Source organism: Carlito syrichta, unplaced genomic scaffold, assembly GCF_000164805.1.
Source record: "Carlito syrichta isolate Samal-C Ts95f unplaced genomic scaffold, Tarsius_syrichta-2.0.1 Scaffold289079, whole genome shotgun sequence".
NCBI classification, from domain to species: domain Eukaryota; kingdom Metazoa; phylum Chordata; class Mammalia; order Primates; family Tarsiidae; genus Carlito; species Carlito syrichta.
Genome location: NW_007233175.1, coordinates 435,783 through 453,623, shown reverse-complemented (window position 1 = coordinate 453,623; position 17,841 = coordinate 435,783). Strand labels below are relative to the sequence as shown.

The 17,841-nt window shown below is 39.9% G+C and overlaps 1 protein-coding gene across 1 annotated transcript in view; it reads left to right on the top strand.

Annotated features, from left to right (window-relative positions):
• LOC103256219 (protein kinase C-binding protein NELL1-like) overlaps positions 1-17,841 on the top strand; it is a 405,234-nt gene that overhangs the window by 77,805 nt on the left and 309,588 nt on the right. The window contains 3 exon segments of the mRNA XM_021710465.1: positions 1,272-1,406; positions 2,320-2,422; positions 11,562-11,635. Of these exon segments, the coding sequence (XP_021566140.1) occupies positions 1,272-1,406; positions 2,320-2,422; positions 11,562-11,635 (312 nt within the window).

Below are 17,841 nucleotides of genomic sequence, written 5' to 3'. Positions count from 1 at the left end.
ACTTAAGACATGGAAGCATAAGTATGATTGAGAAGGAAAACAAACACTATGAGATAAATTTTTAGGGAATGGTATTTGTTTTCCAATCATGGTGGTCTCTCTGTGAGGAAGAAAAAAAGGATAATATCACTACTGATTTGAGTTACTCTTTGGTATGGATGAGACAATAGACATTCCATACCAAAATGCTATGTTTAGGGTTATTTGCTTCATATTTTTGAAGGCAAACTGGAGTAGGCAGCATGAAAAGTCATCAGGCTTGAGGACTTAAACCATGTCAAGTGGAGCTTTCAAGGGAGCCCAGTGGTGCTGAATGTGGTTAGGAGCAGATATAAGGAAAGGGTAACCTCAAATGTCTGAAGAAGAGACTTGCTCAGGATGGGCTACAAGGAAAACCTAAATGTAGCAGGAATAAAAAAGAGAGATTTCACAGCCCAAACCAAGAGAGATGTTTCAAACATCCAAAACTAGCAAAAACAAATGTGGTTCTCCTTAGAAGATACTGTGTCCCTCCCCTGGAGATATGCAGAGGCTAGATGGTCACTTGGATTTTCTTGGGAGGATATTCAAGATTCCATCCCTTTCAAATGGAAGATTCTAAGACTATGATTATTGGTCATGATTAGGTGACATAGGAAAATGAAAAAGGATATTTTACAAAATCCTGATCTTCCTTAGGGGTTTGGTTGCCTCTCTTAATGTTCATCTGAACACCAATGTGAATTCCAGGGCATTTTGTTTGGGGATCCTGAGCTGAGAAGAATCTAGATCCTCTTATGATTTCTTTCTTCTGGCCCCAGTTCTTTAGAATTTTTCATCAGAGAGAAAGCAGGGACTTCCTAGTTTGTAAACCATGACATTCTAGTTAGCATGTGAAGAACACGGAGACGATAGTGGGAGATAAATGTAAGTGCACTGGCGCTCCTGATTAGATCTCCTGTAAACATTGTAATGAGTCCTTGAGAACACATTCATTATGAGTGCTTCTGTGTGGGCTTGAGCTGAAAGTACACATGCTTGTGAACACCCATGAGGTTCCTGAGATACAGTTTAATGCCTCATTTGTTATTCATTAGACCGTGGGAGCCAATATATCTTCAATTTAGAGTGATTCCACCTTATTTTTTAAAAAAATATACTGTTCAGAATCAGTGACCTACTCTGAGCATTTTTTCCCTCATTCCACTTGGATTTTTTTCTTTGCTGCAATTAACTTTGTAAGGACGATGCAATTAAATTACAGAAATTACACCTGGTAACTCTTGTTGCAGCTAAATTATGCAGAGACAAGACTGAGTCAATTGGAAAACTGTCATTGTGAGAAGACCTGTCAAGTGAGTGGACTGCTCTATCGAGACCAAGACTCTTGGGTAGATGGTGACCACTGCAGGAACTGCACATGCAAAGTAAGCTTCTTTGTAAATAGATAAAATAAAAACAGAATTAAGGGGACATATTTACTCATTACAGTGTAATCTAGCTCTTTAATGAGTCATGTTAACTCTAAGAAGTATTACCTTTTCACCTAGCACCCAATGACAATCTGAGAAATTGTGAAATGATACTGGAAATGTGTCATTTCTTGTGTCAATATTTGGAAATATAAAATCTACTTTCCCTTGCCAACACACCTTAATTTGATTTAATATTATTATGAAGTAATGTGCTGTTTGAAGTTTGGTGGTTAGGATATGGAGGAAGCTTTATTCACAACTAGAATAAATTTTAAAAGGGGGAATTTAATTAGTCTCCAGGTATATGTGTTGCATTTTGCAAAGTGTACCCATCACCTGCTTCAGAGAATGGCAAGATATTCCCTCCCTCAGGTCCCCGTTTCTTTCAGGATATGTACCAACTGTCTACTCCTTCATCTATTTCAGAGAATTACAAGAACCCCCTCCAAAAGATTAGTATGTAAACCCTGTCCGGTTGAAATTAGTTGATAAATATCTGAAGAATGCCATTGTTTGTCCAGGAAAATACAAAACAGATTGTTAAAGCCTGAAAAATGATTGACAGGGTCTGCAAATGTGTTGTTTATGTTCTTGTGAAAATAGACTTTTTGTTTTCCGTATAATCTACTTAGCCCATATGGGCAGGTGGGATGAAGTCAGTGATGTATATCAGAAAAGTAATTGAGGTGGCATAGGTTCATTTGGGCTGGAGAAAATACTTTATTTGTGGTCCTGGAGTAGATGGAAATTCCTCATACTGCTTGTTTCCCTGATGAGCATTTTGGGATGAACTGTGAACTTTTTCCACATCAGGAGCTTTCAAAGGATACTTCTGAGATTTTTTCCCCTGTCCATCCTTCCTCAGAGTGGTACCGTGGAATGCCGAAGAATGTCCTGTACTCCTCTCAATTGTTCCCCAGACTCTCTGCCCGTGCACATTGCTGGCCAGTGTTGTAAGGTCTGCCGACGTAAGTACTGACTGAGGGTCAGAGTGGTCCTCTGTGCTTTGAGATTTATTATTTCTTCCCAGTTTTTCTGGACTCAACTGATTGACATGGATGAAATGAAGCATGAACAGTTGATGTAATATTAAATGTATGATAAAAAGTCACACTGTTTTAATCATTTGTGATATAGCAGACACTTAACATGTTATTTCTTTTAAAAACCCTCACATCAACTCTAATTATTTATTCTTTCATTCTATGTAGAAGGTACACATGTTCATGAGGATTAAGTCACTTGTCTAGGATCAAACAACTAGGTGGGTTTGATCTGTAAATTCACAATTCCAAAGCTCCATTGGCTGCAGTCCCCCCATTCTGAATAATCAAGTTAAGAACCAAATTCTGTGTTTTGCCTTTCTAAGGTTTTGGCTAGATTCTCCTGTTATTAAGAGACCTTTGTTAGGAATTTCAGGATGAAATTCAGTGAAAACACTGAAACAATTTCCTTCAGTGTTGGCTTGTCCATGTTATAGAATGGCTTAAAATTCCTTTTTTATTTATATAGCAAAGGGCACTATTTCAAATGAAATAAACATGGAGATATGCAGTAAGAATTAAAGCTGTCACTTAGAATGCTTGGTATGAGTTGTACACTGTGCTGAGGGCCTTAATTTCTATTAACTTAGTGAATTCTCACAGCAACCCTTCAAGTAGGTACTATTATTATCTTTGTTTTACAGAAAGCTTAGGCTTAGGGAAGCTAATTTATCAAGGTAACAAGGCTAGTGAGTGACAAATGTGAAAAATAAAATTAGTTCTGTTGACTAGAAAACCCACAGTCTTTTCATCAAACCATATGTGTTTCTATAGAAAAGGAGAATTCTAGTTAGAAATGTGGCATCCTATGGATAATTTTCAAGATCATTTCTTTACCAAAGGAAACATGCCAACATCAGTAGGCCTTCAATGTTCAGTGGTTTGTCTTTTTGCCAGGAGCAGCATGTCATCTAATATGAGAGCAAAGGTGGAGAGAGCTGGTCTAGTCACAGTAGCCCAAATATTTATTGAACTTTTCATTTATTGAACTTTGGAACCTTCCTTCTTTTCATGGTTGGTTCAGTACACTCATTGCTCTGGAGAGTGTACTTGGAGTTGGTCTAAAGAGAGAAACTTTGTTGTTTCTGTTTCAAGGGTTTTTGGAAGTGGTGTCTGGCAATACAGGCAGCCCAAGTGTACAGATGTTGAATTATAGCTTGATCTTGTGAGGGAGAGATAGCTGTTAGTAGGTAAAGATTTTTTCCCCCACTCTTGATATTCCATCTAACAGAGCAGAGAAAGAAGTTTAAAAATCATTAGAATTTGTTAAAAAATATGAGATGTTTTAATTCATCATTTTGAGTTCCTGGACAGATTGTGAATACTACCTCTTGGAAGCAGTCATTTGGACATGGGTCTAATAGCCCTTTAGCTGCTTGTGTTTTAACCATTTTTTTTTTAGAAGTATGAAAGCACTGTGCTTATTGTTTAACATTTGAAAACACAGAGAATGATAAAGATCAAGATGGGAAATTTATCCATAATACTGTCACTTTGAAATAAACTCTTGAAATTTTAGTGGATTTCATTTGTCTTTTTAAAAAATCATATTTTGTGTAGAGTTGAGGTTGTACTGTACAAACAATTTTGTATCCCACTTCATTGACTTACTATTACTACTTAAATGTGTTACTATGTTTTAAAAAATTCTGTATAAACCTCATTTTAATGAGCTTCATAATTTTCCATTGTTTGGCTGTTGCATAACTTTTTTTTAGCTGTTTCCCAATTGTTGATATCTAGCTTGTTTCCCACTATTATAAATTACTACTCTTCAATATCATGTGTTGTATAGAAAACATATTTTTGTGTATTAGCTTCCAAGGTCAGATGGGATCTGGAGTGTTCAAGGTAGTATGGCTATAAACTATTTTTGTACTATATATTTCCTTAAGATAGAATTGTCCAGAGTAGAATTACTGGTTCAAAGATGAACGCTTTCAAGGCCCTTGGTATATATTGTTAATTTGTCCTCTCACCAGACTTTTATGGGTAGTCATTTTTTAAAATTCTAATTTTCTAATTTTAGGTTTTAAACATTATTTTGGAAAGCTACTCAATTTTACCAAGATTTTGTTACACAGGCCAACTAAAACATCAGTGTGTTTTTTTGCCCCTTGGTATGAAAATCATAGTGATTTAGGTAACACTCATTTTTCTCAGCAGCTCTGATTGGTAGTTTGATGTGCTCAGAGTTTAATAAAGTGGGAATACAAATAAATTATTAAGAACACTATTCTAGAAAAAAATGATATAAGACACCTCTGGTAATTAAAAGGTTGAGAACCTCTGGGCTAGAGGGTTTTCATTTCTTACTAGTTTTTAATAGAAATATGCATCAGGCAGTTATGAGTACGGGTGCCTGGAATAATGATAAAGAAATCCTGCTTGCCTTAGAGGAGCTCACTTTCGAGTTAGAGATGTAGTTTGTAGTGCCCAGAACTGTAAGTACACTGACATTAGGCATGCAGATGGGACACTGTTAGAGCACAGAGGAACTGCCTGGAAAGGGGGGGCACCAGGAGCAGGCCTGGGATACTTCCTGGAGGAAGTAGAGCCAAACAAAATATTTTTAGCTGTTCTAGAAGTTGACCGAGGTGGGTTGAACAGCAGAGTGAAGGAGGAGAGAAGGAGAGTTACTAGAGCAGAGTTCTAACACTAGTTGGTAGAATTTCTGGAAGTTTTAAAATGTTTTCACATCAGGAAAATGATGGAGAATATTTACTCCGGTTGTCCCTTTCAAATATAAGTATGTGAGGTAATGCATATGTTAATTAGTTCAATGTAGACTTCTATAATGCAGGCATATTTCAAAAAATCATGCTGTACACCATAAATATGCACAATACATGTTTTAGAGTATATATTTAATATGGTGGAGTTGAAACTCGTTTTTTAATGTCTGCCAATCTGGATTGTTTTTTGATTGGCTTATATAATCCATTTACATTTAATGTTATTGTGGATATTGTTGGAACCACTGTTCCTGAATGCCATATTTTTCCTTGATTCACATCCTTATTTTGACTTTTTTTTCTCTTTTTTTGGAGAGTTGCCTCAAGTAAATTTCTTATATGTTAATTAAAAAACATTTCCTAAGTTTCTTTTTGGGTTTAGGTAGGGCAGTATTCTAGGAACACTGAATAAAGGTATAGATCTGACTCAAAAAAAAAAAAAAGGAGCCAGTATATAGAAGCAAATTGTTTTGTCTGTTCACTTACTAAGTGTTCATGCCTGTCTCATGACCTCAGGAGTTGCAACACTTATGAATGAGAGCACCTGTTTGGAAATAGAAAGGAGGTTTGTCTAAGTGTCCATAGTAGTGTAGGAAGTGGTGTGGAGTTTCGTCCCTCAAACATTTTTTAGGTGACTGCTCTTTTTAAAGCTTATTTACCACATCTAACTGCACATTAAATTCCCTAGTGAATGGCTTAAACTGAAGTTTCCCAGGATCCTACCCAGACCTAATAAATCAGAATCTCCAGGCAGTGGTGCCCTGAAATGCATATTCTTTTGATAGACAAATTTGAAAACTACCAAAGATAGGAGAGAGAGTGGGAGAAAGATGGGGAAACAATTTTCAGCAATAAAAACAGCATTTGTGGCCGGGTGCAGTGCCTCAGCCTGTAATCCCAGAACTTTGGGAAGCCGAGATGAAAGTATTGCCTAAGCCTGGGGGTTCGAGACCAACCTGGGCAGCTTGGTAAGACCTAGTCTCTACAATAAATCACAAAAACTAGCGAGTGTGGTGGCGTCTGTAGTTCCAGCTATTTGGAAGGCTGAGATGGAAGGATCACCAAAGCCCAGCAGGTTGAGATTGTGGTGGCCATGAGCGTGCCACTGCACTCCAGGCTGGGTGACAAAGAAAGAGAGTGGAAAAAAAAAACCAAAAAATAAAAACAGCATTTACAAAGAACTAGAGGTGGCAGAGGAATAGGGATACAGTGTGTTTTATGGCAACACAGGATTTATGTAAGTGAGAAATAGATATAAAGCTGCAAAAGTGAGTTTGGAATGGATGATGAGGATTACATTCCATTGAAGTCATTCAGGAATCCTTACTGAGTTTCCTCTCCCAAACTGTCATAAACCCCGGGTACAACAGTGGACACATGTATGATTGACTCTGTGTCATGCACTATGCTAAGTCATTTTATGCACATCAATTCATTTAGTTTTTCCAGTAGCCCAAAGTAGTGGGTTACACTATTATCCCCATTTTACAGATGAGGAAGTGAAACATGGAAAGAAGTAAGTTGTCCAAGGTGTCTCGGCTTTGAGGGAGCCCAAATAAAGCCCAGGGAGTCTGCTCTTAACCTGTCTACTCTTCTCATTGCTCTCCAGAGAGATGCATGCATCCTCTCTGGTATAATAGAGTATTTTTTAACAAGAACACTATGTAAGGCACAGAAGCCACACAGAGAAGAGAGTGATTAACTTCATCTGGAATGTGTGCGTATGTTAGGAAAATATCACAGGTTACAGATAATCAGGGTACTGACAAATAAATAGGAGTTTACGAGGTATATAGCATGGATAAGAACAAACCTGCTAGAGGGAATTGCATGTGCAAAATCATGGACATCAACCAGCACTGGACATGGTACTCAAAAGCCAGGTTTTAAAGGAAGTTTGTGGCATAATCAAAGACGTTCTTTTAGAAAGACCACTGCATTAAGAGAGCTGGAGGCAGTGGGGCTGGATATGGGACATGGACGTATTCCAGGTAGAGGTGATGAGGCTTGAGTATATTCTAGGTAGAGGTGATGAAGCTGGCAGACAGTCACTACCTGGGAGAGGCAAAGAAAGAGATGGATGTGAGTGACAGCCAAAGGCCCTGGAGCATGATAGATACTCCATACTCATTGTTTTTCTTGAGACAAATGAATTGGAGAACAGAGCATCTGCAAGGGAGAAGTTGCCAGGTTTTGAACAAGAGCCTGTGGGAGATTCCTAGTGTGATTAATAGAAGTGAGACAGGTGGAGGGAGTAGTTTGGGGAATGTTACATTCCATTTGACATGTTTGAGTTGGAGATGCCTGAGGGACAACTATTTTGATGTAGGTGACTTGCTCATAGAGGTGGTACCTAAAGCCAGTGCTGTGAATTAGCTCACTAAGGGAGGAAGGATCTTTGGGTGTTCAACCCTTCTGATCCGCCACTCTCTTTTAAAGTGTAAGACAGTGTGCTGATTTTGACATTCTAAGCTGCTGAGTGCCAAAGGATGTCTGGAGTGTGTGCAGGATACAAATACCTAAATAAAGACAGAGATACCTCATAGCCACATCTGACAGGGATGTCAAGCTGTACCTGTCAACTGTTTATTCAGTGTGCACCCAAATGGCAATAGTGTTGAATCATTATACTAGAGAAATCAAGGTCAAGTTTGAAGAGCCAGATGTCTGTTGGTACAAAAAGATACAACTGCAGAACTCTTTCTCCATATCCCCAGTTTCTGACATCATGGAGAAGTGTGTGTTGGTGCCAGGTTTCAATTCTGTGGCTAGGCACTGTGAAATAGTCTAGTTTGCATGTCACTAGTGTGTTATGAAGGGCTTTAGGTATCCATTTACATATCTACTCACACTGAAAGCTGCTGAAACGGAGTCCCAAATGCCCTAGCCAAAAGCACCAGAGCTTGACTCACCTTATGCTTGAATTTCCTCAGACATAAAAAATAAGCCTTTTGGTTATCGATCAAGAGTTTAGATAATGAGGACTAATGCCAGGCAGATTTGGGCGGTGGCAGAGAAGGAGGGACACTGTCAGAGAAGAGGAGGTGAGTAAGAGAAAGTGGAAGAAATTCTTGTGACCCCCCCAGTGGCAATCCTTAAAGTTGTCCTCAGACAATGTCATAGTTACATGCATTCAGTACAAGTGCCAAGGCTGCAAGTGGCTGAAGCATGCAGTAACATGTTGATATCACGCACCAGCCCTAAAGCACCCTGCTATGTGAGGACATACAGTTCAGTGAACATTTAATTTTCATTCCAGACTGGTAGATCTGAGGGATGGATGTGTCTCTGTGTGTAGTGTGAATATGTACATAATGAGGCATTCTTATCTCCAGATAGGAGTTCTGGGCTGAGTCCGTCAGAGAGAATGTGAGAAATCAGGCAAATGTCTTAAGACAGGGTAGCAGGTGTGTTAGTACCATTGTGGGAATGGCAAGGGCAAAGGAGGAAGAAAAAGCAGCCCATTTCTTTGCTTCCCAGCCTAGGCCAAGAAACAGATGGCAAGTCTGACAGCAGCACATTTAGCAAAACTGTCACTCTGGAGCAAGCCACCTTGCCAAGTTGGCAGCAGCTGTGTTTGGGAGTGTGGGAATTTATTAGACAGGAATCCCAGGCCTTGGAGGTGTGGTCTTTCTGTGCAAGTACATTGGGAAATCCAGATCATCATTAGGACCAATGAGTCACGGTCCTAATCTAGAAAATTGAGGCATGAAAGATGATTAGGAACAGATTTTTGTTTAATGGAGGGAGACAAGGGTCGATCTAGAAAATTGTATTGATTCACTTTTTTGGGTATCTACTTTTCATGTTTGAAGTTGTAAAGAATAACTCTTATCTGAGATCAGGAACTCTGACTTTTTTTGCTACTGATTAGAGGCTCATTGATTCTAAAACTATGTATTATTACTAACAATAAAGCCCAGAGTGGCACTGGGCTTGGAGTGAAGGGAAATTATGAATAAACATAGTCCCTCCCCTTATGGAGGTGACAGTTAGCAGAGGGAATGTATAATTAATGGGCAATTAAGATACAATGTGATATACACTCTGTTAGGACTAGGTCCAAATTGAGGGCAGTTAACCAGTGTTAGGGGGTCAGGAACACCTTCTAGAGAGAAGTCAGGCCTAAGCCGAAACTGTTGGGTATGTAGTATGAAAGGTTGCCTGTGGAAGGGGCACAGGGTATTCTTGTAGAAGAGAACAGTATTGCAAAACCTGCAAGTGAGAGAGAAAGTATGGCTAGGGCAGATGTGGAGCTGTGGAGGTTTGGGAGAGTGAGTGGAATCGCAGGCATTGGTGAACTATGAAGCTTGGAAGATAAGGAGGAGATATATGAATGGTCTTGTGTGCTGGATTAAGGAACTTAGACTTTATTCTGAGGCATTAGGGACTTATGATGATTTTAAGCAAGGCCTCATATTTGTTCTTAAACATATATATGCCTGACTGTTGTATGGGGAAGGACTGAAGAAAAGTGAAGCTACAACATGGGATAACCAGGAGGTTACGGTAGCACCAAGAAAGGGATGACGAGAGTCTGAATGAAGACAGTGTTGTCTGCGGGCAGAGGGCAGGGAATGGAGATTAGTAGTAGCTTGACTTGAGAAACTTAAGAAGGGAGCATTGCTAGGATTTGGGTACCAATTGCCTATGGGGTTGAGTAAAAGGGAGAGGTTAGAAAAACCCCAGATACCAGGGTACGGTTGCTGGGATGGATGCCATTGCCTTTCACTGAGAGGAAGATACTATCCCGAGGGGAACACATTTGAGTGGGGAGTAGAGTTGGTGCAGGTCAGATTCTGAGGAGAAACAGACTCTGAAATGGAGATCGGAATGTGCTTCATTAGGAAGTGCTCTCAGGATCAGTTCTGGGGTAGGAGAGGAGAGTTGAAGGAAGCAGGATTGTGCAGAAGGAGAGATTGAGGTGTAGTGGTTACAACAAAAACCACAGTCATTCCCCCAGGGTGCTCTGGAGCTGGAATGGACTTTCAGAGTTGTAAATTGTGGGGAAGAGGGGCAAAACTTTGTAACATCTTCATCAACCACTCATGGGATATGCGCTGCCTGGGGAAAGAGACTTCAAATTGACCACAGGGCACGTCTTAGATCAATATTCAGTGGAGAGCTGTTGATTACCAACTGTCTCAGCAGCTGTAGGAATGTGTCCTCTGACCATGGAAGGGGATCTCTACATACTACAGCATCCACTACAGGGGTATGATGAAATATAAACTACATCTCTTGGGTTTCTTCTTCTTATAGCTAAAAAGAAAGGATTGAACCAGTTCATCACTAAGGTTCTCACATACTTGAACATTTCACAAGAATCAGAAGGAAACCATCAAATTTAACTAGCCCATTTTTAACAGATACAGAAATAGAGACTCTGAAAGATGAGGTTGTTGTATAAGACCAACAGTGAGTTAGTGGGAAAGGTCCCTTAGAGTGCATGTTGTTCCTTCTGTTCCTTCTGAGAGCTGGGGCTTGGAGGCTCTTTCCCAGGGCAGAAGAGGGAGTGATCAAGCCTGCGCTTTTTTGTTTCTGTTGAAGCAGCTGGAGAATTTGGTGGAGTCACTTTAGGGTCATATCAAATTGACATACCCTGCACTTGCTTAAAAGTGTGTCAGCAAGTTAAGTCAAAGAACAAGTCCCAGTGGAGTCTAAATTGAGTGGTAGGAGCTCCATTTAAGTTTCTCTTTGAAATTTTCTACAAGGCCTATTTCCACCTCCTGGCCTTCCTGTTAGCCTGTTAAACTCACCTTCCCAATGCAGTCTCTCTAGTGCATTGATCTGGCACTTTGCTGGCTTGACTTGTATTTCTCACTTGTCTCTGAGTGTCTTGGGAACAGAGAGGCTAAGGGCACCCATCTCCAGTGATCACAAGGAAAAAGAAATGGTGTCCTTCCCCCTTGTGGCTGAGGTTCTGATGAATGGAACATATATGAGTCCCTTTTTACACAGCCTTTTTTTTTTTAACAGCTGGATTTTCTAAATCAAATCTACTGTTAATTGTACTCCATGGTGATTGCAAACAGTTCTTCTTTGTTGTAAATTTCCACTACATTAATTTATACTCTAGTTCCTTTGGCAACTGCAACATTGAAATAATTGTATGTTCTATACACAGGGCAAACACAGTCAAGATGAGGCCTGCTGGGGGGATCCTAAGGTTATCCTTCATACAATTCCTGTGTCTTACGTTAGAGACTTGCATTGCTTAGAAACAGGGGATTTAGGTTTCTGTGGATTCTCTTGGAGTTGGACAACACCTCTGAGGCCATTCTGTTACACAGCATGACTGTCTGACCCCATTTTATGTTTTATTACAGCAAAATGCATCTATGGAGGAAAAGTTCTTGCAGAAGGCCAGCGGATTTTAACCAAGAGTTGTCGGGAATGCCGAGTAAGTTTTGACTCTATGATCCTTATCACTTCTGGAAATTGAATAGACAGATGTGTGGGCTTTAGACAGGGTTCCTGAGTGGTTCATACTGGCTAGGATGGTACTCTGAGGGACAGAACCCTCTAGTGGGTTAGGGTATAGGATAGGACCTAGCCACTGTGTGGCTATCTCGTGGTCAGCAGTGGATCAGATAGCCTTGGAAGAAAGGAAGAGTGTGAGAGGAGAATGAGCTAGCAGCTTCTATGAGTCAGGAAGGGTGGCAAATGACCCTGGGAAAGGGTTTTTAGTTGATGTTAGGGGGATCTAGTCTGTGATGCTAGTTGTGACAGTGCCAACTCTACTCCCAGATGGCTAGAAATAATGCTGGAAAATTCCTCTGTCTCCTGCCTGAGCTCTCGCATGTATTTCTTGAAATAATATGTATAGAATTACAACTCATTCAATAATCCTTCAATAAACATGCATTAAACAAATGTTATATGCCAGCATTGTATTGGGTTCTGGATGTACAACAGTGAACAGAGCAAAGTCTCTGTCTTTATAGAACTTGCCATCTAGTATGGAAGACAGACAGTAAAAAAATACACAAATAAGTGTACAATATAATGCCAAATTAATATAAAAAAGTATGAAGTAGGCTGAGGAATAGAGAGGTTTGGGGTGGGACTAAATGGCCTGGGAGGGCCTCTCTGAGGATGTAGTTTTACAACAAAGTCCTGGATAAGGTTTGGGAGCCAGCTAGGCAGTTATTTGGGTAATTGTTTGACTACTAATAGTTTCCTAAATAAATAAGGGTGTAGACACATTCCAAGTGAAAGAAATAGCATTACAGATGCCTAAGGTCATAAAGAGAGCAGGTCTTAAGTAGAGAACTACAAATAATTTGACATGAGTGAAGTTTTACAGTATATATGCAAGAATGAGTAGAGATGAAGCTGGAAAGATAGAACAGGTGAGAAAGGACTTAGTTTGGCCTTCATGTTAATGGAGATGAGGACTCACTGAAAGTGTGTGTGTGTGTGTATGTGTGTGTGTGTGTGTGTGTGTGTATGTGATGAGCAGCTTTGTAATTTCAAAGGTCACTGTGATTGCAGTGGGGAGAGGTAATTGGGGAAGCACTAGGTTAATTTGAATAATTATAAGTAAGAAATGATGAGGTCTTGACCTAAGGAAGTGACAGTGATGACAGAGAGGAAAAGAGATTTGAGAGCTATTTAGAAAATAGAATTGAGTGATTGGGTTCAGGAGAAGTTAATGCACGCAGGAGAAAGAACCCAGATGATGTCCAAGCTCCTGGTGTGGTCACAGGGAATATCTAAATTTCTAATTTTGGTTGCAGGAAGCATAAACTTTCTCTGGCTAATGTAGGAAAAAATGATGATGACATTGGAAGGATATAAGGTGACTCATAGAATCCCTTAAAGGCCAGTAGACCAGACGTAGGATGAGACAGGGACCAAGGAATTCTAGAAGTTACGAGTCAGGAACAATAGGCATGGTATAGTAGAGAGGAGTCTGGAAGGCTCCACACATACATTGCTGCTGTAATGACTGATTTCCAAAATGTCTACTGTCATTGAGTCACTTATACAAGATTTAAATTCTGGAAAGAAAGCATATGTTTAGCAAAGCTTGGGTCATACATATAAGATCTGATTGTTCAGGGTGAGGAAGAATTTGGCCCTTTTAGCTTTTGTGTAGGGACTAGTCACCTGGAATTACCATCCCATTAAGACTTCATGCAACTTGGCGAGACCTCATCTCTACAATAAGTCAAAAAAATTAGCTGGGCATGGCAGCGCATGCCAGTAGTTGCAGCTACTTGGAAGGTTGAGGTGGAAGGATCACCGGAGCCCAGCAGATTGAGGCTGCGGTGGCCGGGAGCAGCCACTGCCCTCCAGCCACTGCCCTCACTGACTGAGTGAGACTCCAACTCAAAAAAAAAAAACAACCTTCCTGCAGCGAGAAAACCATTTCCCAAGAGATACCCATAGAAAGGGAGACTGAATCAGAAGAAACCAAAATGTTATAAATGCTCTTTTCCTTAGATGATGATGTTATACTTCGCTGGTAAAACAGGAGGAATGTACTTTGTGGGTGAGGTAGAAATGGGGAGAAAATGGGGTATCTTTTAGGCATGTTGAGTTTGATAGTATTTTGGCTATCTATTGTTATAAAACACATTTCCTAAAACTTAGTAGCTAAAAACATTATCTTGCTATTGTCTCTCATGGTTGTGTGAATTGTGTGGGCTCAGCTGGGTGGTTCTACATGCAATTGCAATCTGATGGCTGCTGGAGATAGAATCTAATGAAGGCTTGACATGGCTGATGTCCAAGATGGTTTCTTTACTTATATGTCTAGGTTTTCAACTAAGATGAATGGAAGAGAGATTTCTCTCTGTGTCTACCTGTCTCTGTCTCTCCCTCTCTGTCTGTCTCTTTCATTTTTTTGTTCTCTATACATGGCCATTTTGGGTTCCCTGACAGCATGGTGGTCTCAGAAATTTCTCACATAGTGGCTGGCTTCCCCCAGAACAAGCTTCTAAAGACCAAGGTGGAAATGTCAGTGTTTCTTCTCTTATAACCTAGTCTCTGAAGCTGTACAGTATCACTTACTCTACATTCTATTAGTTGTACAAGGCCAGCCCAGATTTATTGTAGAGGAGAACAGTGCAAGGGCATGAATACCAGGAGGTGTGATTCATTAGGAATAGAGGCATCTTTGGAGATCAGTTACCATAATACAACTTTGTGAAATAATTTTCCACTTAAAAACAGTCTGCCCTGGCCAGGTGCGGTGGCTCATGCCTGTAATCCCAGCATTTTGGTAGGAGGATTGCTTGAGCTCTGGAGTTTAAGAATACTTGGCCAACATAGCAAGACTCATCTGTACAAAAAAAATTTTTTAAAAATAGTCGGGCATAGTGGCATAAGCTTGTAGTCCTAGCTACTCAGGAGGCTGAGGTAGAAGGACTGCCTGAGCCCAGGAGGTAGACTATGGTGGGCTCTGATTGTGCCACTGCACTCCAGTCTGGGTGACAGAATGAGACCCCAACTGAACAAACAAGCAAATACCACTTTGCTCTTACACATATACCACGATGAGAATTAACCAACCCACAGGTTAGTGGGTTTTCATGGCTAGAACACATTAGTAATCTGAGAATTCCTTTAATTGGGTGAAAATCTACCTTCCTGTAACTTCTACCCAGTGACTTTACTTCTGCCCTCTAAAGGATAAGAAGGTGAGTCTAATTATTCTTACAATGTAGCATTGCGGTTGAAAGGCCAACATCTGCAGCGGTTGAAAGGCCAACATCTGCAGTCAGATGGATTTGGGTTTAAAACTTGAAATTTTACCTAGTTGTTGGTAAAGTTCAGAGTTCCTTGTGTTCTTTTCCCCCATGGGATTCTGATAAGAGCTGGGTTGGAGAACACCACTTTAGATTAGGAAGCCAAGGTAAGGATTTTTACTTCCTCCTTCATGGTGTTTTCCCTCTTCCCACCCTACCCACTGCAACACAAGAAAAGACAATTGCAGGCATAATCACCTGGACTAGAGGAACGTGAATGAGGCCAACTTCAGTCAGAACATGTTTCTTGGTGGTCTCTCTGCATCCATGGGTGCTGGCTGTAGAGGCTCTTCAATCTGTGACGGGGGCAGGACTTTATAATCTCTTGACCCACAAGGAAGCTTCCAGGCCTGGAAGTGGGGGAGCAGGTAGAGTGGTCCATAACTTTTGGCCAGCACAATACCACATTGGGAAGTTGGGTGGATTAAGAATTTAGGACAGAGCTTGGTACAGTCAGTTCTCAGTAAATGTGAGCTATTCTTGTTATTATACATAAACACACATGTCCTTCTTGAATATAAGACAGATACCATGTTCTCTGTAAATTGTTTCAGGTCTAGGGGAGGAAAAATGATTTGGATTCTAAAACCTTTGCTTTTCTCTTCTACCTCAGGGCAAGCTGGGATGATTAAAGGCAATTTTATCCACTTTGCTGATGGTCCCAGAGCCAGGCATGCGTCTGTCACTTACACCTAGCAACCCCTTTTCCATTTTGAGCTGAAGCAGTGGTATGACTCAGTTATTATCAGAGAGGATTGAGGCAGACACTATCTGAAGCCTATAGCAAATGTGGGCATGGATTTAAATGCCAGTTTATTTAGATAATACTTACCACTGCTACTGGCACATTGTAGTTGCTTTACACACTTGGATTCATCTCATACTGTTTTTGTTTTATTTTTATAATTTAGGAAGAAGAAGTTGGGGCACACAGATTATTCTCTTTGTACAAGTGATGTGTGCACAAGTACATGTGAATCATTTCATCTTCTGTTAAAAAGTCATTACTTTTAAAATTTATTGTCTTTCTACAGTTATTTACTATTTACTTTGTATACAGAGAGAAGGGCCATTGCCAATGATATTTAAAATTTCTTGAGTAATTATTATTTTCTTGGCACTCTTTTTTTTTTTTGAGTTAGGCTGGAGTGCAGTGGCGACTTACTGGGCTCAGGCGATCCTTCCGCCTCAGCCTTCCAAGTAGCTAGAACTACAGACGCACACTGCCACGCCTGGCTAATTTTTGATTTATTGTAGAGACGATGAGTTCTTGCCAAGTTACCTAGGCTGGTCTCAAACCTGCGGGCTCAGGCAATCCACTTGCCTCAGCCTCCCAAAGTGCTGGGATTACAGGCTGAGTCTAGGCACTATTTAAAGTATTTTAAACATATTATCTCATTTAAAACTCATAATAACTCTGTGAAGAAGGAACTATACAGATGTGGAAATTGAGGCACACAAGAGCAAACTACATAGCCATATAGCTAGTGAGTGAGCTGGCTAGGATCAGAATCTGTGTGGTCTGGCTCCGTCACCTCCTCTCTTAGCCTTTCTGCGGCCACTCCTGAAATTGTTGGAAAGAACTCTCATTTCTGAGTGTTAGAGGGGTAGATTCACAAAGATTGAACGATCACTTTTCAGTCTATACGAGAATTCCAAATTGGTCAGGCTATGGCCCATTGATTCCCTTGATAAAGGTAGCATTTATAAAGGTCCATAGAAGAGCTTTGGGACATATTTAATGCCTGCTGTTGGCAGGGAGAGAGGGTGTTGGGTGCAGGATAAAAGGGCCCTGGTTTCTTTCAGGCAGCCTCTCCCAAGATTTACCCTTATGCGCTATGAAATCTGTTTAAATTAGTTTTTTTTTCTTTTAGACACCCAACATGTTATTATGTAAGTACCATCCTTGGGAGAATTGAGGACATAATTGCTCGAATAATTTTCTGTGTTCTATCATTCAGATGATGATTCTCAGTTGACAAAAGGCTGCCTGGAGATTTATCTACTTCCATTTTCCTGAGATCATCTTAAAGTTTCAGCAATCCCAGTTAGACAAGAAACAAACTGTTGTATCAAATATTTTCACCTGATATCTCCAAAAGTTTAACGTATGTTTTTCTATCAGGATGAATGAACTCTCTTAGTGGTCTTTTTTAATTTTGCCCAAATTATTGTTCTGTTACATAGCCACATAGCTAGTGAGTGAGCTGGCTGTGATCAGACCCTATGTGGTTTGGCTCCGTCAACAATTTCTTTAGTCCATCAACAATTTTTGACTTGAAGATGTGAGTTTTATATGTTAGGGATTCAGGTTGATGCACAGTGATTAGTGCAGAACTTGAAAGTGTTTACATTTGACCAATGACATGGAGACAGTAACTCTAAATGAGAAAGAATGAAAAAATTGTATTTTTCCACCAATGCTGAGCTCAAGGGGTCATAAAGCAGCATACCGTAATCAGGAGAGTTTAAAATTGTTAATCATCAGATACTTCTTACTAGAGATAGTTTTGAAAATACAGTTATAAAAGGTTTATACCTAATTATGTAGCTGGACTAAATGAATTTTGTGGCACTTATGCAATGGTAATCATAGTTCATATTATTTTCAAATTCATGCAAAAGTTTGTCTCTATTTAAACATTTAGAATTATGATCTTACTCATTAAATATGTTAAATAGGTTGATTGGAATTGTTGACTGATTTAATCAGCAGTCAAAGCAAGCCCTTTTTATGAAAAGAGAAATATCATAAGTGATTATTTTAAAAAGCCTTCTATAGCATTTAAAAATTTATTTTTATTTTTATTTTTATTTTTTTGAGTTGGAGTCTCACTCTGTCACCCAGACT